Genomic DNA, 15,911 nt, shown 5'->3' with positions numbered 1-15,911 from the left:
AAAAAAAAGATGATCACATGTCATCACATCATAGGTGACTTGACTCGTTGTGAATTTGTGTTCATAACCTGAAATCTCTCACTTTTGCAGATGGAGCTAGAGAGAGCCAAGACGCAACTGAAATCCATGCTCATGATGAACTTGGAGTCACGACCGGTCATCTTTGAAGACGTAGGTCGACAAGTACTTGCGACAGGCAAGAGGAAGCTGCCACATGAGCTGTGTGAGCTCATCAGTAAGTACTGATGCTTACTGCAAAGTATAAAGCCTATATGAAAGCTTCATTTAGCATGTAAATGCATGTTTGTAACATTCACAAAATACTTAATACACAATCGTTCAAAAGTTTGAGAAAATCAGCATATTAGAATGACTTCTGAAGAATCGTGTGACACCCAAGCCTGGAGTGTAATGGCTGCTGGAAATTCAGCTTTGGCTTTATAAGAATTAATCACATTTTAAAATGTATTAAAACGTTCATTTTAAATTGTAATAATATTTCACAGTATCTTTGATCAAATAAAACCTCTGTGAGCATTAGAGACATATAGACTTTGTCAAAAATATTTTTGACTGTCTTCTTTCAAAAACTTACCGACCCCAAAACTTTTGAACGGTAGCGTACATACTTAATAATTGCCCCCCTCCCCCCCTACTTTTCTTTGTTTTAGGTAATATTACAGCCAGTGACATCAAGAGAGTTACAACGAAAATGCTGCGTAGTAAGCCTGCGGTGGCAGCACTGGGAGATCTGACAGAGCTGCCCTCATACGAGGACATTCAAGCCGCTCTCTCTAGTAAAGACGGACGTCTGCCTCGCATATACCGCCTGTTCCGATAGAGGACTGACCGCTGGCACCATCTAGACGCAAATATGAGGACTGACCCAACAAATGCCATTCTGGACTGGAATTTAAGTGCAATGCTTAGACTGTGGTTGTATTTCATCTATAAAGTACTTAAAACGTGAGTTTAAAACAATAGTTGACCCAAAAATCACCCTCATGTCATTTCAAAACTGTTGGACATTCTACTGTGGAACATAAAAGAAGATATTTTGAAAAAAGTCTTTTTTTTTTGTCTATAAATTAAGTCAATGAGCTCTAATGGGTTTGGTTCTTGAACATATCTTTTCTGTTATGCAGAAGAAAGAAAGGTTTGTAATGACATGAGGGTGTCTAAGTGACCATTTTGAAATTGGCCGAGTTTAAATTCACACACCAATGCATTATTTTGCATGATTTTGTTGAATTCGCCATGTGTTTAATGTACATGTGCTACTTTCACATTTCTATCTTAATTGGCTCGACAAGTGGACTTTTCCATGGCATTTGTTCACATTTCTGCATTGTTGTTCATAGGCTGTGCTTTTCTGTGTAAAACTGGGCAAACCCAAATGATATTTCACACATCACATACCAATTTTCAGAAAGTTCTACAAAACCCTTATGCTTTAGTCAGTATATTGAAATATCTGAACAGAATGACAAACTGTGCGGTCTACCACTTACCCTTGCTGTGAAAACACTGTACAGAATGATAATCCTGTTTTCTCTTGCTAAATCACTGTTAACATGAACCTCTGATCACTAATTAAGAGTTTGTTTGCCAGATTAATGTATGTCTGTTTAGCGGTTTGTGTTGTATTACCCTACAAGAATATATTTATTCCCTTGTACTTCATCAGTACATGTTTACTGTTATATATTATTTTTTCCATTGCTGCCTATTAAGATGGAAATGGTTGAAACTGTAATGAGCAAAAACTCTCATGTTCCCTTAAAAAATAAAAGCTTGATCCTTTGTATTATTTATTTCATGTACACATTTGGTCCAAAATGTGTAACCGAAACAAATAAGAAATAACACCTCAAGTATGAGTTTTTGTATTACTTTACATAGTAAATAAACATTTATAACAGGCTATTATTTGGTTTTAAACAGCAGAATGTACTTGAAGTCACTGAGGCAATCATGAGAAAGATCGCAGGCACTTTCAGTACAAATAGAACTGAAATTCATGATGTGAATGCATGACTTATTACACCACAGTCACTGAGATCCATGCGCAAGCAACACCAATACTATGGTCGTTCCAGCTCCCATACATCTATCACACTTGACATCAAGTAAGCTGAATTATATTGGATATGTTAAGGCAGTAAACGCAAGTATAGTCTGTGCCTCCTCGCTTAGATTTTGCACTCAATTGAACCCAAGGTCAGCCTCTCTACATGATACCACATTGACTTATCAATGACAATCCACCAATAAAAATAACTAACACAAATTCTCCCAAATTTTGCTGGTAATTATGCTACAGTACGGTTCCCTTTTATAAAAGAGTACAACTGTTAGCAAATTGTTAAGTAACTCTTCAAAAATGATCCAGGAGCCAATCAAATGAGCTGCCTGGTACTGGTATGTGTTTACAGTTATCAGTTAAAGATGAGCTAATGGTTTAACAAGGCCATGAAACACTATCAGTTGGAACCATATACAGAAGAGACTGTTTCGGCTTGCAAGTTAAATACCAGAATATGAAAATTTAAAAAATGGATTAGGAATAACTGATGTACAGTACAGCTAACTTCATTTACTCCGGTCAGTATATTTTATAGATTTCTATAATATTTTATAGTACCAGCTGTCCAGCCGCAGTCTTTTAGTCCCTGGACTGTGCACTTGACATCCGTAATACCGAGTTATCCTTTGGTCCTGAAAGTCCAGCTTTCCAAGTCAGTACCTCTGTGTTTGAAATGATCAGTTTTATCACCCTACGGCTCTCACACACTGGTCCCCGATCAGGATATGGTGCAAACCGTGCTGTTATTCTGGTTCTTCATGGCTGCCTCTCTCTTTTTCAGCTCCCTGGTGATTCTCCTTCGGATTCCTTCTAGGTACAAGCTCCTATCAAACTGGCCAGCACCCAAAGGAATGCTGGGGAGTATAATACACTGATTTAGTGGTTTCTCAAACCTACACGAATAACATCCTGTGAAACATGAACAGACCACAAAACATTAACATTCCATTTCGTAAATTGATGAAAAGCTTGTGTCTTCTAGAATAAATTACGTGGTTTGTTTTGTAGAATGCCAGTAGAAGGTGTCCCAGGACCCAGTGCTTTTGCGTCATTATCTTTGTAATGCAACATGTAACATCAATATACAAGAATTACATGAATGTGAATGTAGAGTGAATCTGGTTAACTACTGGTTAAAAGTTTAGTTCACCCAAACATTAATCTTCAAAATACAATGAAACTTTTGAAGTTAGCTTCTCATGAACTATATGTAAGTGCTTTGATCAGTGTTTAACCTGATGCTGAAGCCCAAAAATGACCTTTTTTATTTTAGTGATATGAATATACTATATTTTAGTTTGATACTGTTTTATTTAATACCTTGTATTTTAGGTATATTTTTTATGGTTCTCAATTTTATTTATGCAATAGTTATGATCCATTTATTACCTCTTAACCACTTTTTCAGCGTAGATCTGAAAATGACATTTCCATTTCCAACTGCTGGAATTCTTTGGAGCAGACTTAAGCTTGGTCTCTTATAATTTTATTATGTTAATTATTATGAAAAATGCACAAAAATACTATTTTAAAATTGTATATGAAATATATATTTACCAAAACATATTTTACTCTAAAAACACAAGAAAATCAAAATATAAAAAAAGTTGTTCCAAATTTGAGGTTGATATCTCAAAAATTTCCCATTCGTTTTCAATGCAGACAATTTTGGCTGCTGGAAATACAAGTGTGACTATTTTCAGGAGCATCTGAACTTTTCGAATTATGCCCATGACTTTTTTCTTTTTGTGTTCACATAGCAAGTGCCAAAACCTTTACCAAGTTTCGTACCACTCCAATGAAGCGCACAAGAGGGTTAAATATGGGTAACATACCCTAAATTAAATCAACATTTAAAGCCATCATGTCTCTTAAGAAGACTTGAATTAAACCGACTCATATGGATTACTTTTACAATGTCTTTATGACATTTTTAAAACTATGATAGTTTTGGTGACATAGATGAACAGAAATCTCAGGTTTTATTAAATATATCTACATCTGTGTTTCTAAAATTAACAACATTAAGATGAACAACATGAAGGTGAGTAAATAATGACAGAATTTTCATTTTCGGATAAACCAACCCTTTAACTACTTTTCTAGATAACTATCCAATTAGAAGAAACAAGTGCAAGTGCAACCGTTAAAATCATTGAATAAAGACGCTTACTTATCTCGACCTGGACGCAGTTTGACCTGAAACATGCCGATGACAGGCCGGTGATCTGATGTCTTAATGGACAAGCAAGACATATACTTGACCACTTTAATGTCATCTGCTTGTCTGTTTCGATAAAGAATCCGGTCCTGTCAACAAATGAGGAAAAATCAACAACTGTACTAAAGGGTATGTAGTGATGCATTATCATTATGCAATTAGCAAAAAAGCTTACTGTAAATGAGGGTGTTCTCTGCTTTGTGGTGGTGTCATAGACGTCACAACCAATGTCAAACTTGTATGTAGGAGGAAAGTATATAGATGCTTCCTGAAACCCTTTAAAAATGGAACCTGCAAATGCACAAAGACAGATTCTTCCTGTTAAAGAATTCGTATTTTTCCTTGAAGGGAGCATATGCATAAATTACACAGGACCGTAATTTTGCATCTAACTTGCCTTCTTTCATCTCTTTCAGCAGCTGGTCATGCTGTAATAGTGGGCTCATATCTGCGCCCATAACCTGATTCAAAATGGCCTCCACCTCACCTCTGGCTTTATTCAGGCGGAAATTAAAATCTCCAAACCAGAAGACCTCATCAAAACGGGTTGTGACATCAGCTGAGAATGAGTGGCAAATTTGATCATTCACCGAAAAATAAATACACTATATATGACAAATGTGACAAATGCAGAAACACTCACATGTTGTGGAGCGGTATGGGTTTGTATCTGGGAGGTTTCTAGGAAGAGCCAAAGCTTCTATGATTTTGTTGTAATCTAAGATCCTCTCATATACTTTAGAATCTCCAGCTGAGACAAATACAAAGATGGTTGGGTTTATTTATAGTTTATATAACTGGGTTGTTTAAAAAATTCCACTTACAAGTGAAATGGGATGTAATAAATAGGAAGGATGTCCCGAAGAAAGTAAAGCCGATACCCACAGCTCCTTTAGTCTTAATCTGAGATATAATTCTGGTTGTAACTGTAGCATGTTCCACCTCTGTAACGGCAAAAAAGACAGTTTCACTGTTTTACTGTATTTTTGATCAAATAAATGCAGCCTTGGTGAGCATAAGAGACTTCTTTCAAAACATTAAAAAATCCTGCTGACCCTAAACTTTTGAACAGTAGTGCACAACATATATTATATCATTTTAATTTGAAGAAAAAAAGCTTTACCTGAACAGAACCATATGAGGTCTCTCCTGACAAATACAGTGAGATAGAGAACGCCATGGGCTGCTGCGTACAGCATCACGTAATACGGCCCAAGTGTTTCCTGCAGACGGATCTCCCACTCCCTCCTGTGGACAAACATGAAGAGAGTAAATGTGCTGAGTATCAGAAACAGACATAAAAAACCCTGTGAAAAGCAGCTCAAAGTCTTACCTATCCGGACACCCTTCCTGAACTCCTATAACATAGACGTCCTGTGCAAAGTCTGTGTCGGTTGGGAGCAGCAGATCATCAAGGTTGCATGGAAGCCCCTGAGACCAAGAGAAAGAGCTTAGGCTACAGCTGCTATGCACTTAAACAAACAAATCATTCGAAATGACAGTATTGTTCAACACCTTCTCTCCCTGCATGTTCCATGTGGCCACGTAGATACCGAGCCGTCTCTCTGGGAAGTAGCGGTCGAGCTCCTCTGCCCCCAGCAAGGCACCGTTACCCAAAACACTACCCTCCAGAAAGCTCCTAAAACCATAAGCAGGTACATTTTCAGGAAAACAATAAATAAGAACAAAAGAGATGAGAAATGCTCCTTCTAGCATGTTACATAATACATTCATATAAACTAACTACATTATTTCATGAAGACAGAACAATTTTAAACTAAAGGATGAGAATATACATACATGATTACATTCGTTCTTGCAAATACAAGCAATTATAAAAAATTATTATTATTTTTTTTAAATCAGTCCAGGTGACATGTCGGTTATCAGCCAACATTAGAGATTTTTTTTAAATTCCTTTTCATTATTGGATTCAGTAGCTCAGTGTTTCCCAACCTTTCTTTAGTCGCGGCACCCTTTGGAAATTTTAACAAACTTGTGGCACTCTACAAAATTAATTTTGTCACAATATTTGAATTTCTAACTTCGATATGATAATTTGAAAAGTATAGATATTCGGTACAACAGGGAAGAACTGCAGAATATAATGTCATACAGATATTTTTAATATTATTAAACATTTTTGTCCATCAATGGTGACAATCAGTAGGCTAATTTCTATTGAAGAGACCAATTAATATGACAGATTTTAATGTAGGCTTTTATTCATATGTAAACATTATTTATTTACCACTAGCTATCTCAAAAAAAAAATTTTATTTTACAGTGGGGTAATTTTGGTGCAGTAGCACGAGATTTTGGTGCAGTAGCTTGATTTCAAACTTTGAACTGAATAAAAAATGACAAGCAAGCAGTCAGTAATAAAATAAGAACAAATAAAGAAATTAATAATGATAGCACAAATAAAAAATAACGACAGGCCTTCGAATTAAATAAATTGCTTTTTAGTTTTTCAGGTAGGTCTAAAAGTAGGGTTAAGATATTTAACCTTGTTTTTTTTTTTTTAAAAATTTTCCAAATAATGTTTAGTCCTAGAAAGCTATTATTATCAGAACACGTGAGCATAGCATAACGGTTAGCAGATCAGTGAATGAGAGGGCAGCGTTACCAGAGTTGCCCATATACCACACCATGTTACAACACAGTAGGACTATTGCAGACAGAAACAATACTGTACTACATCGATGTTTCCTATCAGCTCGATTTTTGAGTGGACTTTGCTGTTCCGATGAGCATGAACGGTATACGAGTGGAGCGACTGAGCGGAGCACACACGCATAGAGCGGATAATACGCAGAGCTTCACACCACGTGAAAGTGAAACCTGAGTGGTGAACTCATTTTCGAAATTTCGGTGCATCTCTAATTATTGGCGACATCAGAAATGGATATTATATAATAGATGCTTTTTTGAACATTTTAGCAATTAAAAAATATTAAAAAAGGATTTTTTTACACGGCACCCCTGCTCTCGACAGACGGCACCCCGGTTGGGAAACACTGCAGTAGCTAATACGGACTGGGTATTTAATCGTTCATGCTCAGTTCCCATATTTTTATACGTTAATTACCTCAATTAATCCATTAAAGTAAATCTATAAACATTAATAATTTAATGAGCCTGTTAGATGCAATCTTTAGCAGACCGCTTTATCATATTTTATGTCAAAATTTACTTGTAGCATTGATTGTTTAGTAAAGTGTTCACTTTTATTATTTTGCAATTGTCTTGTGTAAACCCCTGGACAAAATATGATCTCATGGATGGAAAAGAACAGCGAGAACATTCTTCAAAAGATCTCCACTGATGTTCCACAGATGAAAATCATACAGATTTAAAAACGACACAAGGAGTTCATGACGACAAAATTAATTTCTGGCTGAATTATAACATTAATAAAGATGTAAATTGTCTAATAATCAGATTTTGTATTTCATACTGCCCATACATGTATCATGTCACCTTCAAGTAGGACATGAATGTATGTTCTCCTGATGCAGTTTGACAGTTGCTGAACTAGCATCTCACTGATCCATTAATCCCTTTGCATTCACACCGCTTCACCCTTCCTCTCCAATCTCTCGATAAACGTCCAGCTTCACTTTTCACTTCCCACAACTAAAGCTGTTCAGGTGATTCTGTAAGTAGCGACTTACTCTGGCAAGTGCCTGTGCTCATTCCTGCAGGAACATTAATCATGGTCTACTTCCTTGTGAAACGTGAAATTTAATTTGGTTCATGCATTCATTCACATAAAAATGTGGCTTGGACACTTAGGACCCTTTGGGAGATATTCAAGGTGCCACATCAGCCTGTGATCATGTGATCTTGACGTTGAAGATGGCGATATGCTGAGCGAAACAGGCTGCAGAAAAGACGAAACAAATTAATAATAAAAAACACTCACCTGTTCCTCACATCCCGGGGTCTGATGGGGTTCAGAACGCTATAGGTGGACTTCATGGAATGGACAGAGGTATTGTCTGACACCATGGTGTCCAACAGCCGGCTATCGCTCAGATTCCTCTGAAGCCTCTCTGACCCCCGCCCCCTTCTCCCCACCGCACTGTAATCCAAACAATCCCTGTCAATCCGATTAGTTGTCCTTAAGGACGTGGAGGCTGCGCTGTTCTCCAGAGGAGGATATGTCCCAGTGGACTGCAGTGGGGACAAAATAATTCTGGACGGTTTCAACCGCTCTTTATTCGGATCACTATGCTCATTGTCAGTCTCGGAAAAGCTATGGGTCCTAATCCTGAATGACGGTGTCTCCATGGGTGGGAGATCGAGGGGACGTCCGGATGCAAGGCCTTGGCCATTTGATGAGGTGTCTTCCTTAAGCGAATCGGTGGAAGAGCCTGTCTCGCCTGGGTCGGTGAGACTCTCCTGGCTGTTCCTCAATCTTCTCCCCCTCACCTTCTCATCAAATGAAATGTTTTTACCCCCCATTCCCAATCCCACGGGCTTCGGAAGAGAGGGAGGTCGAGGCTGAAATGGACTAAGTTTGGCGTCCTTGTTATGCTCATCCTGAAGTAGTTTGGCACCTTCATATGGCTTCTTGATGTCTTTGAGCTCCTGCTTGTTGCTCTTCTCTGTCCTTGGGTCTGCACGTAGAACAGTAATATCTGCTTTACAAGCTGGTTCTCCTGACCTGAGTTCTGTGGGGTTAAACGGGACGATGCTGTCTCCATGCTCACTCATCCTATTGGCAGACTTAGTTTTAGATGTAAACAAGTCCCATGATACTCAGATGATTACATCCTGTGGAGACAGTGGGGAGATTATTTTGATGACTTATTATTATTATGTCAATTATGTCTTTCGATTAAGAGATATTTCACTTATTGCTCAATTAAGCAGTACTCCACATCTTGCCCAACATTGGATTAAAATATAAAAGTTATAATACAAACTCTGAATAACAGAACAATTTAAACAAATGGGTTTTTGAATCATTTCTAAACCTTACAAGGGACCACTTACTTAAATATAAAGGCAGCTAGCTTACATATTTTTATGTTTGAAATATTATAAACCCGTTTTCAACATGATATAATTTTGCTCTTATTTGTCATTGTACTAAAGTCAAAACATTTTATTAAAATACTTACTCAAAAAAAATATTATATAATTGAATATTATTTCTGTGACAAATTGCTGTGACTCTTTTGAAAGTCTTTTTATATAAAAGCATCTGCTAAATGCGTAAATATAAATGTAAATGTAATTCTGTACACCAAATAAATGTCTTCTTCAACCCAATATTAAAATATTAGAGAAGGAATTTCAGGTCTATACTTTTTATCATAAAAATGTTATTTAAAACTATGTATAAACAACAAATTATGAAAATATTGCCCCAAAGCAGCTTTACCTGGAATACAACACTAGAAAAAATAAGAAACATACATCTCTTAAAATCTTTATTTATTTGAATTTGTCTGTTGACCACCTAGCGCACTTCAGTTAGAAAAAATAGATTTAATTTTGAAATTTAAAACACAAACCTGATATTAACAGCTTATAAGTGGTAAGAGGAAGAATGCTTTGCAGAAACACACATAAACAATTAACGTTAGTTATTGCAGTCCTACGTTAGACTGTATGAAAAACATCAACGGATTAATAATCATTGAAACATCTATGAAACTGTCTAATTAGAAACAGACATCTAACGTTACGAATTAGTGGGCGTCGTAAATGAACAACATTATCAACAACAACCAATAGGCTACTACTAACAACGTTACTGTAAAAACAGTACCACAAAAACATAACTATTATTAAAAAACAACCTCAGAGCAAACGTGACCTTAAACTAAGACTAAAATGTATTAGTAGTGAACTATTCTGATGAGAGCTGTCTGAAATCTCTGTCCCTGACAGTGATGTTAAATTCACTGATTGTCACACGATGGTCACACATCAGTTAGCTATCGCTACAATTAAAATGTAGCGTTTTTATCTTTACAAAATATAAATATACATTTATGTGAAGAATAAAATTACATATTTTGAGAGTGAAACCGCTCTCCGTTACCTCTAATTCGCTGAAGAGGCAAACTTACTTGACTTGCTTAGCAACGCCAGCCAACCAACAACTAATCAAGAGGGTGTGCTGACAGTCAGCAGCAGTGTATTATGAAACTGCGCCATCTTGCGTTAATACCGTTTGTATTATTTTCACAAACAAGACTGTGGAGACCAAATATGTTTTAAAAATCAGCCACTGAAAACGATAAACGTTCATGTTGTTAGTTAGAAAAGTAATGCTACTAGTGAGTTAATGTCGCCTACTGGAGAACTGCAATTTGCTGTTATTTGCCGTACCACAAGCTATACAAAAAGTTATTGGCACGTGGAAGGTAGTACAACCCTGAGTTTTCACTTAAAAAGATTATATTAATTACTCACTAAAGAACCTGAACACATTTAGGATGAATTGGAAAAGCGAGCCATATAATGGCATCTTCAGCGATGCTGTGGGAGCTAATATCTGTATCCATTATCCAATAGCTCAATAACCACATTTGGGTTTTGTGTTTGGCAGACCACAAACTTTTAGCAATGAAATGAATATTAGTAAAAAAAAAAAAAAAGCTGTCACATGGGGAAGTTGTCACAAGGACTGTAATCTATCTGAGTAAGGTTTTAAATTAAAAGTTCAGTTCCACAAATGTGTGTTTCCTCTAGCAGTGGTATGGTTTCCTCTTTAAGTGTTAGGTTGGGAAGGGGTGTTATATCATATAAAATAGTATTATTTTGCCGTTTCACAGCTTCCCTTACAAATATAAGTATAAATCTAGTTCATTTAATTATGTACGTAAACGTATAAGGTTCAAGCATATATTCCAAGCATACTTTATGTAGTGATTAATATCAATGTACTACTAGTAGTATACTTATAAGATGTACTTCTTGGGACTAAACTGGCCCACTTGTTAGTTTATTAAGTGTAACAGTAGCCAACTTTGAGTACTCAACTATGCATCTAAGTCTTTCTTTTGTATTGCAACTACTGTGAACTATACTACAAGTGAACTTCTATACTGTTAGTTATATAGCCTACCTTTAGCGCACTATTTAGTATATGAAAGTATACTTTGAAACATACTTGCTGTTAACTTTAGCTTAATTATATATATATATATTTACGTATTACATAAAGAGATGTGTCTGTTTCTGTGCAGGTTAATAGTACTGTGTTGCTATAATACATTATATATTAATATATAATTAAAAAAATATATATTATACTTTTAAGTATATCAAAATATTTAGCTTAAAATATGTGTATACTCAACACACAAAACTAAATTTGAAGAAACTAAATTTTGTACATTTGTTTTTATATTTGTTTTCCTGCTTACATTTGGCTAGAAAGTCTACTAAAGGCTGTAGGCTCTGGCACCCCAAATAGTGTGACAACATGCCCTGCAAAAAGGTCAAGTTGTGTTCTGTGAACTGTATGATTTATTTTCTGTACTACAGATGACTGTGAATGTCACTGACACCATTACAGCACATTCGTTTTTGATTGCAAAAGGTGGCAAGTATAGGCCTATAGCCTAGTCTGAGAGTTATGAAAATGTTACAATGTTTAAATGTTGACAGGATGCAAACACACACAAGCGCACTCAGTCTGGCCACTCAGTAATTGTCACAAAATTAAAACAAACAAGAGCACGTGCTTGACCCAGTGATCTTGTGAGGCCCTAAGTCAAGCAAGTCTTTCAGAAGTTCACCACAAATTGGACAGGTGTGCAGTACCCCAAAAAAAATACATTCCTGCCTGGTGCCTTTAGACGATTCTTCTATAAAGAACTGGGGTGATGATGAGTGACACACACCTGACTCAAACCGGACATGATGCAGCCCTCCTCTCTGACCAAGCGCGAGAAGAGCATCCCTGCAGTTGACAGATGGTTCCTCGTGGCAACTGGCAAGACTACATGGATCTCCACAGGACTCTCCACCAGCAGCGCCTCCAGCACCTCTGCCTCCTGCATTCATCCGGCACCTGTGGACCTCACATGACACCTGTGAATTATACATTAAATTTACAACTTTAAATAATAAATTCTTCTTAATTAATCATTTGTGAGATTTAGTCATTTGAAACAGTTTTGAGGTTATCATACTTTGTGTGTACGTGTGTGTGTTCACAAAATAAACAGACAAATAGTAATACGCACAGACGTGTGTCTATTTGTCTGTTTATTTTGTGAACACATTAATGTTTTTAGATTTGTGGATTAAAAAATATTGCTTTTATTTGAAGTGAAACGATGAAATAAGACCCGTGTGGTATTTTTTAAATGTATTATTTATTGTAATTGTAAACCATGGGGTTGTTATTCAGTAATTAGGCTACTTAAGTGAGATGAACATTTCAGACATATTCGTTATATTCATTAATATCTATATAGGCTAACATAATTAAATCATCCCGTTTTAATTCACGGTGTTGCTATGACATAGCGTCAATTAAAATATGGGTAATTAAATATTTCTGTACGTAAACATTTCAGATGAACCTATGTTTGAGCTACCAAAGGTTACTCTCCACCATCAAGATAGATGGCGCTATGGGTAAAGCTCCTTCGCTTCTCTAAGGTCAGTTGCCCTTGCGTTGCCAAATATATAAAAAACACGGTTATAAATTAAGCTCCTAAAATGGCCAAGACACCTGTTATTGCCATCCACATCATTTAATGTTTCAGTTTGATATATATTTCAAACCGCTGTGGGATAGACCGAGACAAATGTTACACTTCGCCCTGATATTGTGCTCGTTAAGGGGGATTTTACAGGTGAAATCTGGCAATCTCGCAACACGCTTGGATCGGAGAACGGGGTCGACTGACCCACGCGAATGAATCGCAATCCTATCGTAAACCAAATTTATTTAAATCAATACATATGCCCGATAGATATAAATCGCCGTTGCTGTGTTTTGCAGTTACTTTTATTCCGTGATATAAAAGTCCACCGTTTGAGATCTGTCTGATGAAAGTCGTTTCGAAACTGTAACATACCGGTATCGTAAACTACTCACCATGACTCATAATGAGTAACACCCATACAGTCTATGGTAACACCACGTTGCGATGCGAGGTAAAGTCTGGGCGGCTGTGACACAAGCTTTTAAACTGCCAATGGCTCTCATAAGACGGATGATAACAACACTGATCAAGCGAGTGTTGATGAGCAGGCTGCCATCGCCGAAGATGGCTGGTCAAACGATAGTTGACTGTAATAGAAGGAAAATGGTACGTCTGACAGTCTTTTACTTGACATTAACATGTTATGATAAACTGTTTAACCTGTGTTCCTTAAAAATAGCTACTAAAGTTTGTGTAAATAGTGCATGTTTAGTAAATACTATTTATTAATCCAGCGTAGTGACTTTTTCAATAAGGCTGTTCGTTAAAGTGCTTATTTATTATATTCTAGTAGCCAATTCTTACAGTAGTGAGTTTTCAATTGGTCACGACACGAATACTAGTATTTATATATATATATATATATATATATATATATATATATATATATATATATATATATATATATATGTAAAGTATTAAAGTATCGCATTTATTTGAAATATAATTAACACTTTATGTCTTGAGTCGTTGCTGAATAAGAGTTTTAAAAATCTTACTCAAACTTCTGAAAATCAACTTTTTAGAAGTACACAAACACAAAAGAAACACTGACTGAGCCACACACACGTATTTATATATATATATATATATATATATATATATATATTTGTTAGTCGCTTTCCCAATAGTGACACTTATAACTGTATAACCAGTTTATTTGAAACTACTTGGTTAATATTCCACTTGTTAGCCAACTAGTATATTACAAGAGACATATTTAGTCATTTAGCACAATAAAGGTTTATATGAAGCTTGAAGTAAAAAGTAAAGTAAAAAAGTAATTAGCTAATGGAATATGGCTAAGAATAGGTACTAGTGTCTGTGAAGTGTGTATATAAACCTATGACTGAATCACATTGTGTATTGCTGTTGTGTTTCAGGTTGTTGGGCTGGGAAACCCTGGCATGAATGGCTCTCGACATAGTGTTGGTATGGCTGTGCTCACAACGTTAGCTGAACGTTTGGGAGCGCCGGATAGCTGGAGATCTGACCGACAGGTTTCAGGAGAGGTCGTTGTGACGCATCTTCAAGATATCCAGTTGGTTCTTCTTCGACCCAAGTTGCTAATGAACGTCAATGGTGTGAGTGTGGCAAAAGCAGGTGAGATGTATTGTCTATAATAACACTGTAATATTTTTCCTCCTTTCAATCCTTGGAAATCTGAATTTATTTCTTATTTATTTTTATGATTTTTTTCCAGCCAGCAAATATTTAATTTCACCCGAACATATTCTCTTGATTCACAATGAGCTTGACAAACCACTTGGAAAGTTCGGCATTAAACATGGTGGAAGTGCAAGGTGAATAAAAACGTTTCATCTGATTTTTTTGTATTAATAACTTTTTTCTCTCTCTCTCTTAATATGTATATTGCGTTAATTGGGGAATCCATATTTTCATCCTCTCAGGGGTCACAATGGTGTGAGATCATGTGTGGACTGCCTTCATACTGATGTAAGTTAGCAAATAGTTTCTAGAGCAACACATCGGCTGTAGTTATTTGCTGTAGAAATTCAGTAACAACACATGCTGATTGTGCCCGCAGGTGATGCCACGGTTGCGTATTGGTATTGGGCGGCCACCGGGTAAAACGCCTGTTGACCGTTATGTTTTGGGACGTTTTTCACAAGAGGAACAAAATGTTCTAGACTCTGTCATGAAGCAGAGTGTAGATATTCTTCTGACATATATCACAGACTCACAACCCCAGACTTCTCCAGCAGAGGGAAGAAGAGCGTCGCATAAGAATAAATCCAGGACGCTTTCGCCACCTCAGGACACCACAGAAGAGCAGAAACCGAGCTGACCTACACATGAGATGTTTGATAACTGTATTTCTTTTCTAAAGGAGTTGAGTTTTATGATGCCATGTTTAGATCCCCAGAAGAGGGAAGGAAACTATCTTAAAGGACAAAACTAAAATTGACGACAATGCATAGTAATTTTTGATAACTCTGTACTGAAGGAGTTGAGCTTTGTTAGGTCTTTTCGATATTTTGAAGTTCAGTATATTGGGAGGCAGTAGCCTGCATGCTATGCTCTATCATAGTATCTAAAACAGGTTTTCCCAAATTTGGATTTGCAAACCCCTAGAGGTTTCTGGAGGAAATGCAGAAGATTCAATAAATTAGAAATGCCAATGCAGTATTGAAGTAAAAATGTATATGGCTTTAAAAAAACAAACATGTAAAATGGATTAAAATAAAACAAACATAAGTAAATAACAGAAATTTGGCAAGTGATCATGTAAGGAAAAATTCTGTATACTTTGAAAGATTACATCATCATATTACATCAAATATCAGAGTGTTTATGTAAATAACTTTTTTCATAGGTGTCAATTTAGCAAAACAGTTTGGAAACCCCTGGTTTAAAACCTGGACAACACTGACCTCTCTATGATCCTCTAGTGTCG

At 36.4% G+C, this 15,911-nt stretch overlaps 2 protein-coding genes and 1 long non-coding RNA gene across 6 annotated transcripts; 2 read left to right on the top strand and 1 right to left on the bottom strand.

Moving 5' to 3' along the window:
- Positions 1-94: 94 nt before the first annotated feature.
- Positions 95-1,916, top strand: LOC107552632 (uncharacterized). Its single transcript, XR_001604878.1, has 2 exons — positions 95-235; positions 672-1,916. It is a non-coding gene; the product is annotated as an uncharacterized lncRNA (long non-coding RNA).
- On the bottom strand, positions 1,699-11,405 carry LOC107552629 (72 kDa inositol polyphosphate 5-phosphatase-like). Of its 4 annotated transcripts, none has more exons than XM_016234554.1 (11): positions 10,338-11,405; positions 8,236-9,089; positions 5,823-5,946; positions 5,641-5,738; positions 5,431-5,555; positions 5,132-5,251; positions 4,951-5,058; positions 4,705-4,866; positions 4,483-4,598; positions 4,260-4,396; positions 1,699-2,940 (listed from the first exon to the last, which is right to left on the bottom strand). In XM_016234554.1, the coding sequence occupies exons 2-11, from the start codon at positions 9,027-9,029 to the stop codon at positions 2,805-2,807; spliced, it is 1,920 nt and encodes a 639-aa protein (XP_016090040.1). In that variant the 5' UTR covers positions 9,030-9,089; positions 10,338-11,405; the 3' UTR covers positions 1,699-2,804. The 4 variants fall into 4 exon arrangements, with proteins under 4 accessions (XP_016090040.1, XP_016090042.1, XP_016090043.1 ...); XM_016234556.1 differs by having other exon boundaries at positions 10,369-11,405; XM_016234557.1 differs by having other exon boundaries at positions 10,397-11,405.
- A 1,564-nt stretch (positions 11,406-12,969) lies between these two features.
- On the top strand, positions 12,970-15,611 carry ptrh1 (peptidyl-tRNA hydrolase 1 homolog). Its single transcript, XM_016234558.1, has 5 exons — positions 12,970-13,600; positions 14,377-14,596; positions 14,697-14,796; positions 14,905-14,950; positions 15,042-15,611. The coding sequence occupies exons 1-5, from the start codon at positions 13,439-13,441 to the stop codon at positions 15,300-15,302; spliced, it is 789 nt and encodes a 262-aa protein (XP_016090044.1). The 5' UTR covers positions 12,970-13,438; the 3' UTR covers positions 15,303-15,611.
- The last annotated feature ends 300 nt before the right edge of the window (positions 15,612-15,911 follow it).

Source organism: Sinocyclocheilus grahami, unplaced genomic scaffold (assembly GCF_001515645.1).
Source record: "Sinocyclocheilus grahami isolate Dianchi unplaced genomic scaffold, SAMN03320097.WGS_v1.1 scaffold454.1, whole genome shotgun sequence".
NCBI lineage: Eukaryota > Metazoa > Chordata > Actinopteri > Cypriniformes > Cyprinidae > Sinocyclocheilus > Sinocyclocheilus grahami.
This window is presented reverse-complemented; position numbering and strand designations above follow the sequence as displayed.

Bases quoted from the DNA above. Each gene is read 5' to 3' on its own strand.
- LOC107552629 (XM_016234554.1), bottom strand. From the start codon at position 9,029: ATGAGTGAGCATGGAGACAGCATCGTCCCGTTTAACCCCACAGAACTC. The intron at 5,947-8,235 runs GTGAGTGTTTTT...TTATGGTTTTAG, and splicing joins CCCCGGGATGTGAGGAACAG to GAGCTTTCTGGAGGGTAGTG. The intron at 4,397-4,482 runs GTAAGCTTTTTT...ATTTGTTGACAG, and splicing joins AGAGAACACCCTCATTTACA to GACCGGATTCTTTATCGAAA.
- ptrh1 (XM_016234558.1), top strand. From the start codon at position 13,439: ATGCGAGGTAAAGTCTGGGCGGCTGTGACACAAGCTTTTAAACTGCCA. The intron at 13,601-14,376 runs GTACGTCTGACA...GTTGTGTTTCAG, and splicing joins ACTGTAATAGAAGGAAAATG to GTTGTTGGGCTGGGAAACCC. The intron at 14,797-14,904 runs GTGAATAAAAAC...TCATCCTCTCAG, and splicing joins AAACATGGTGGAAGTGCAAG to GGGTCACAATGGTGTGAGAT.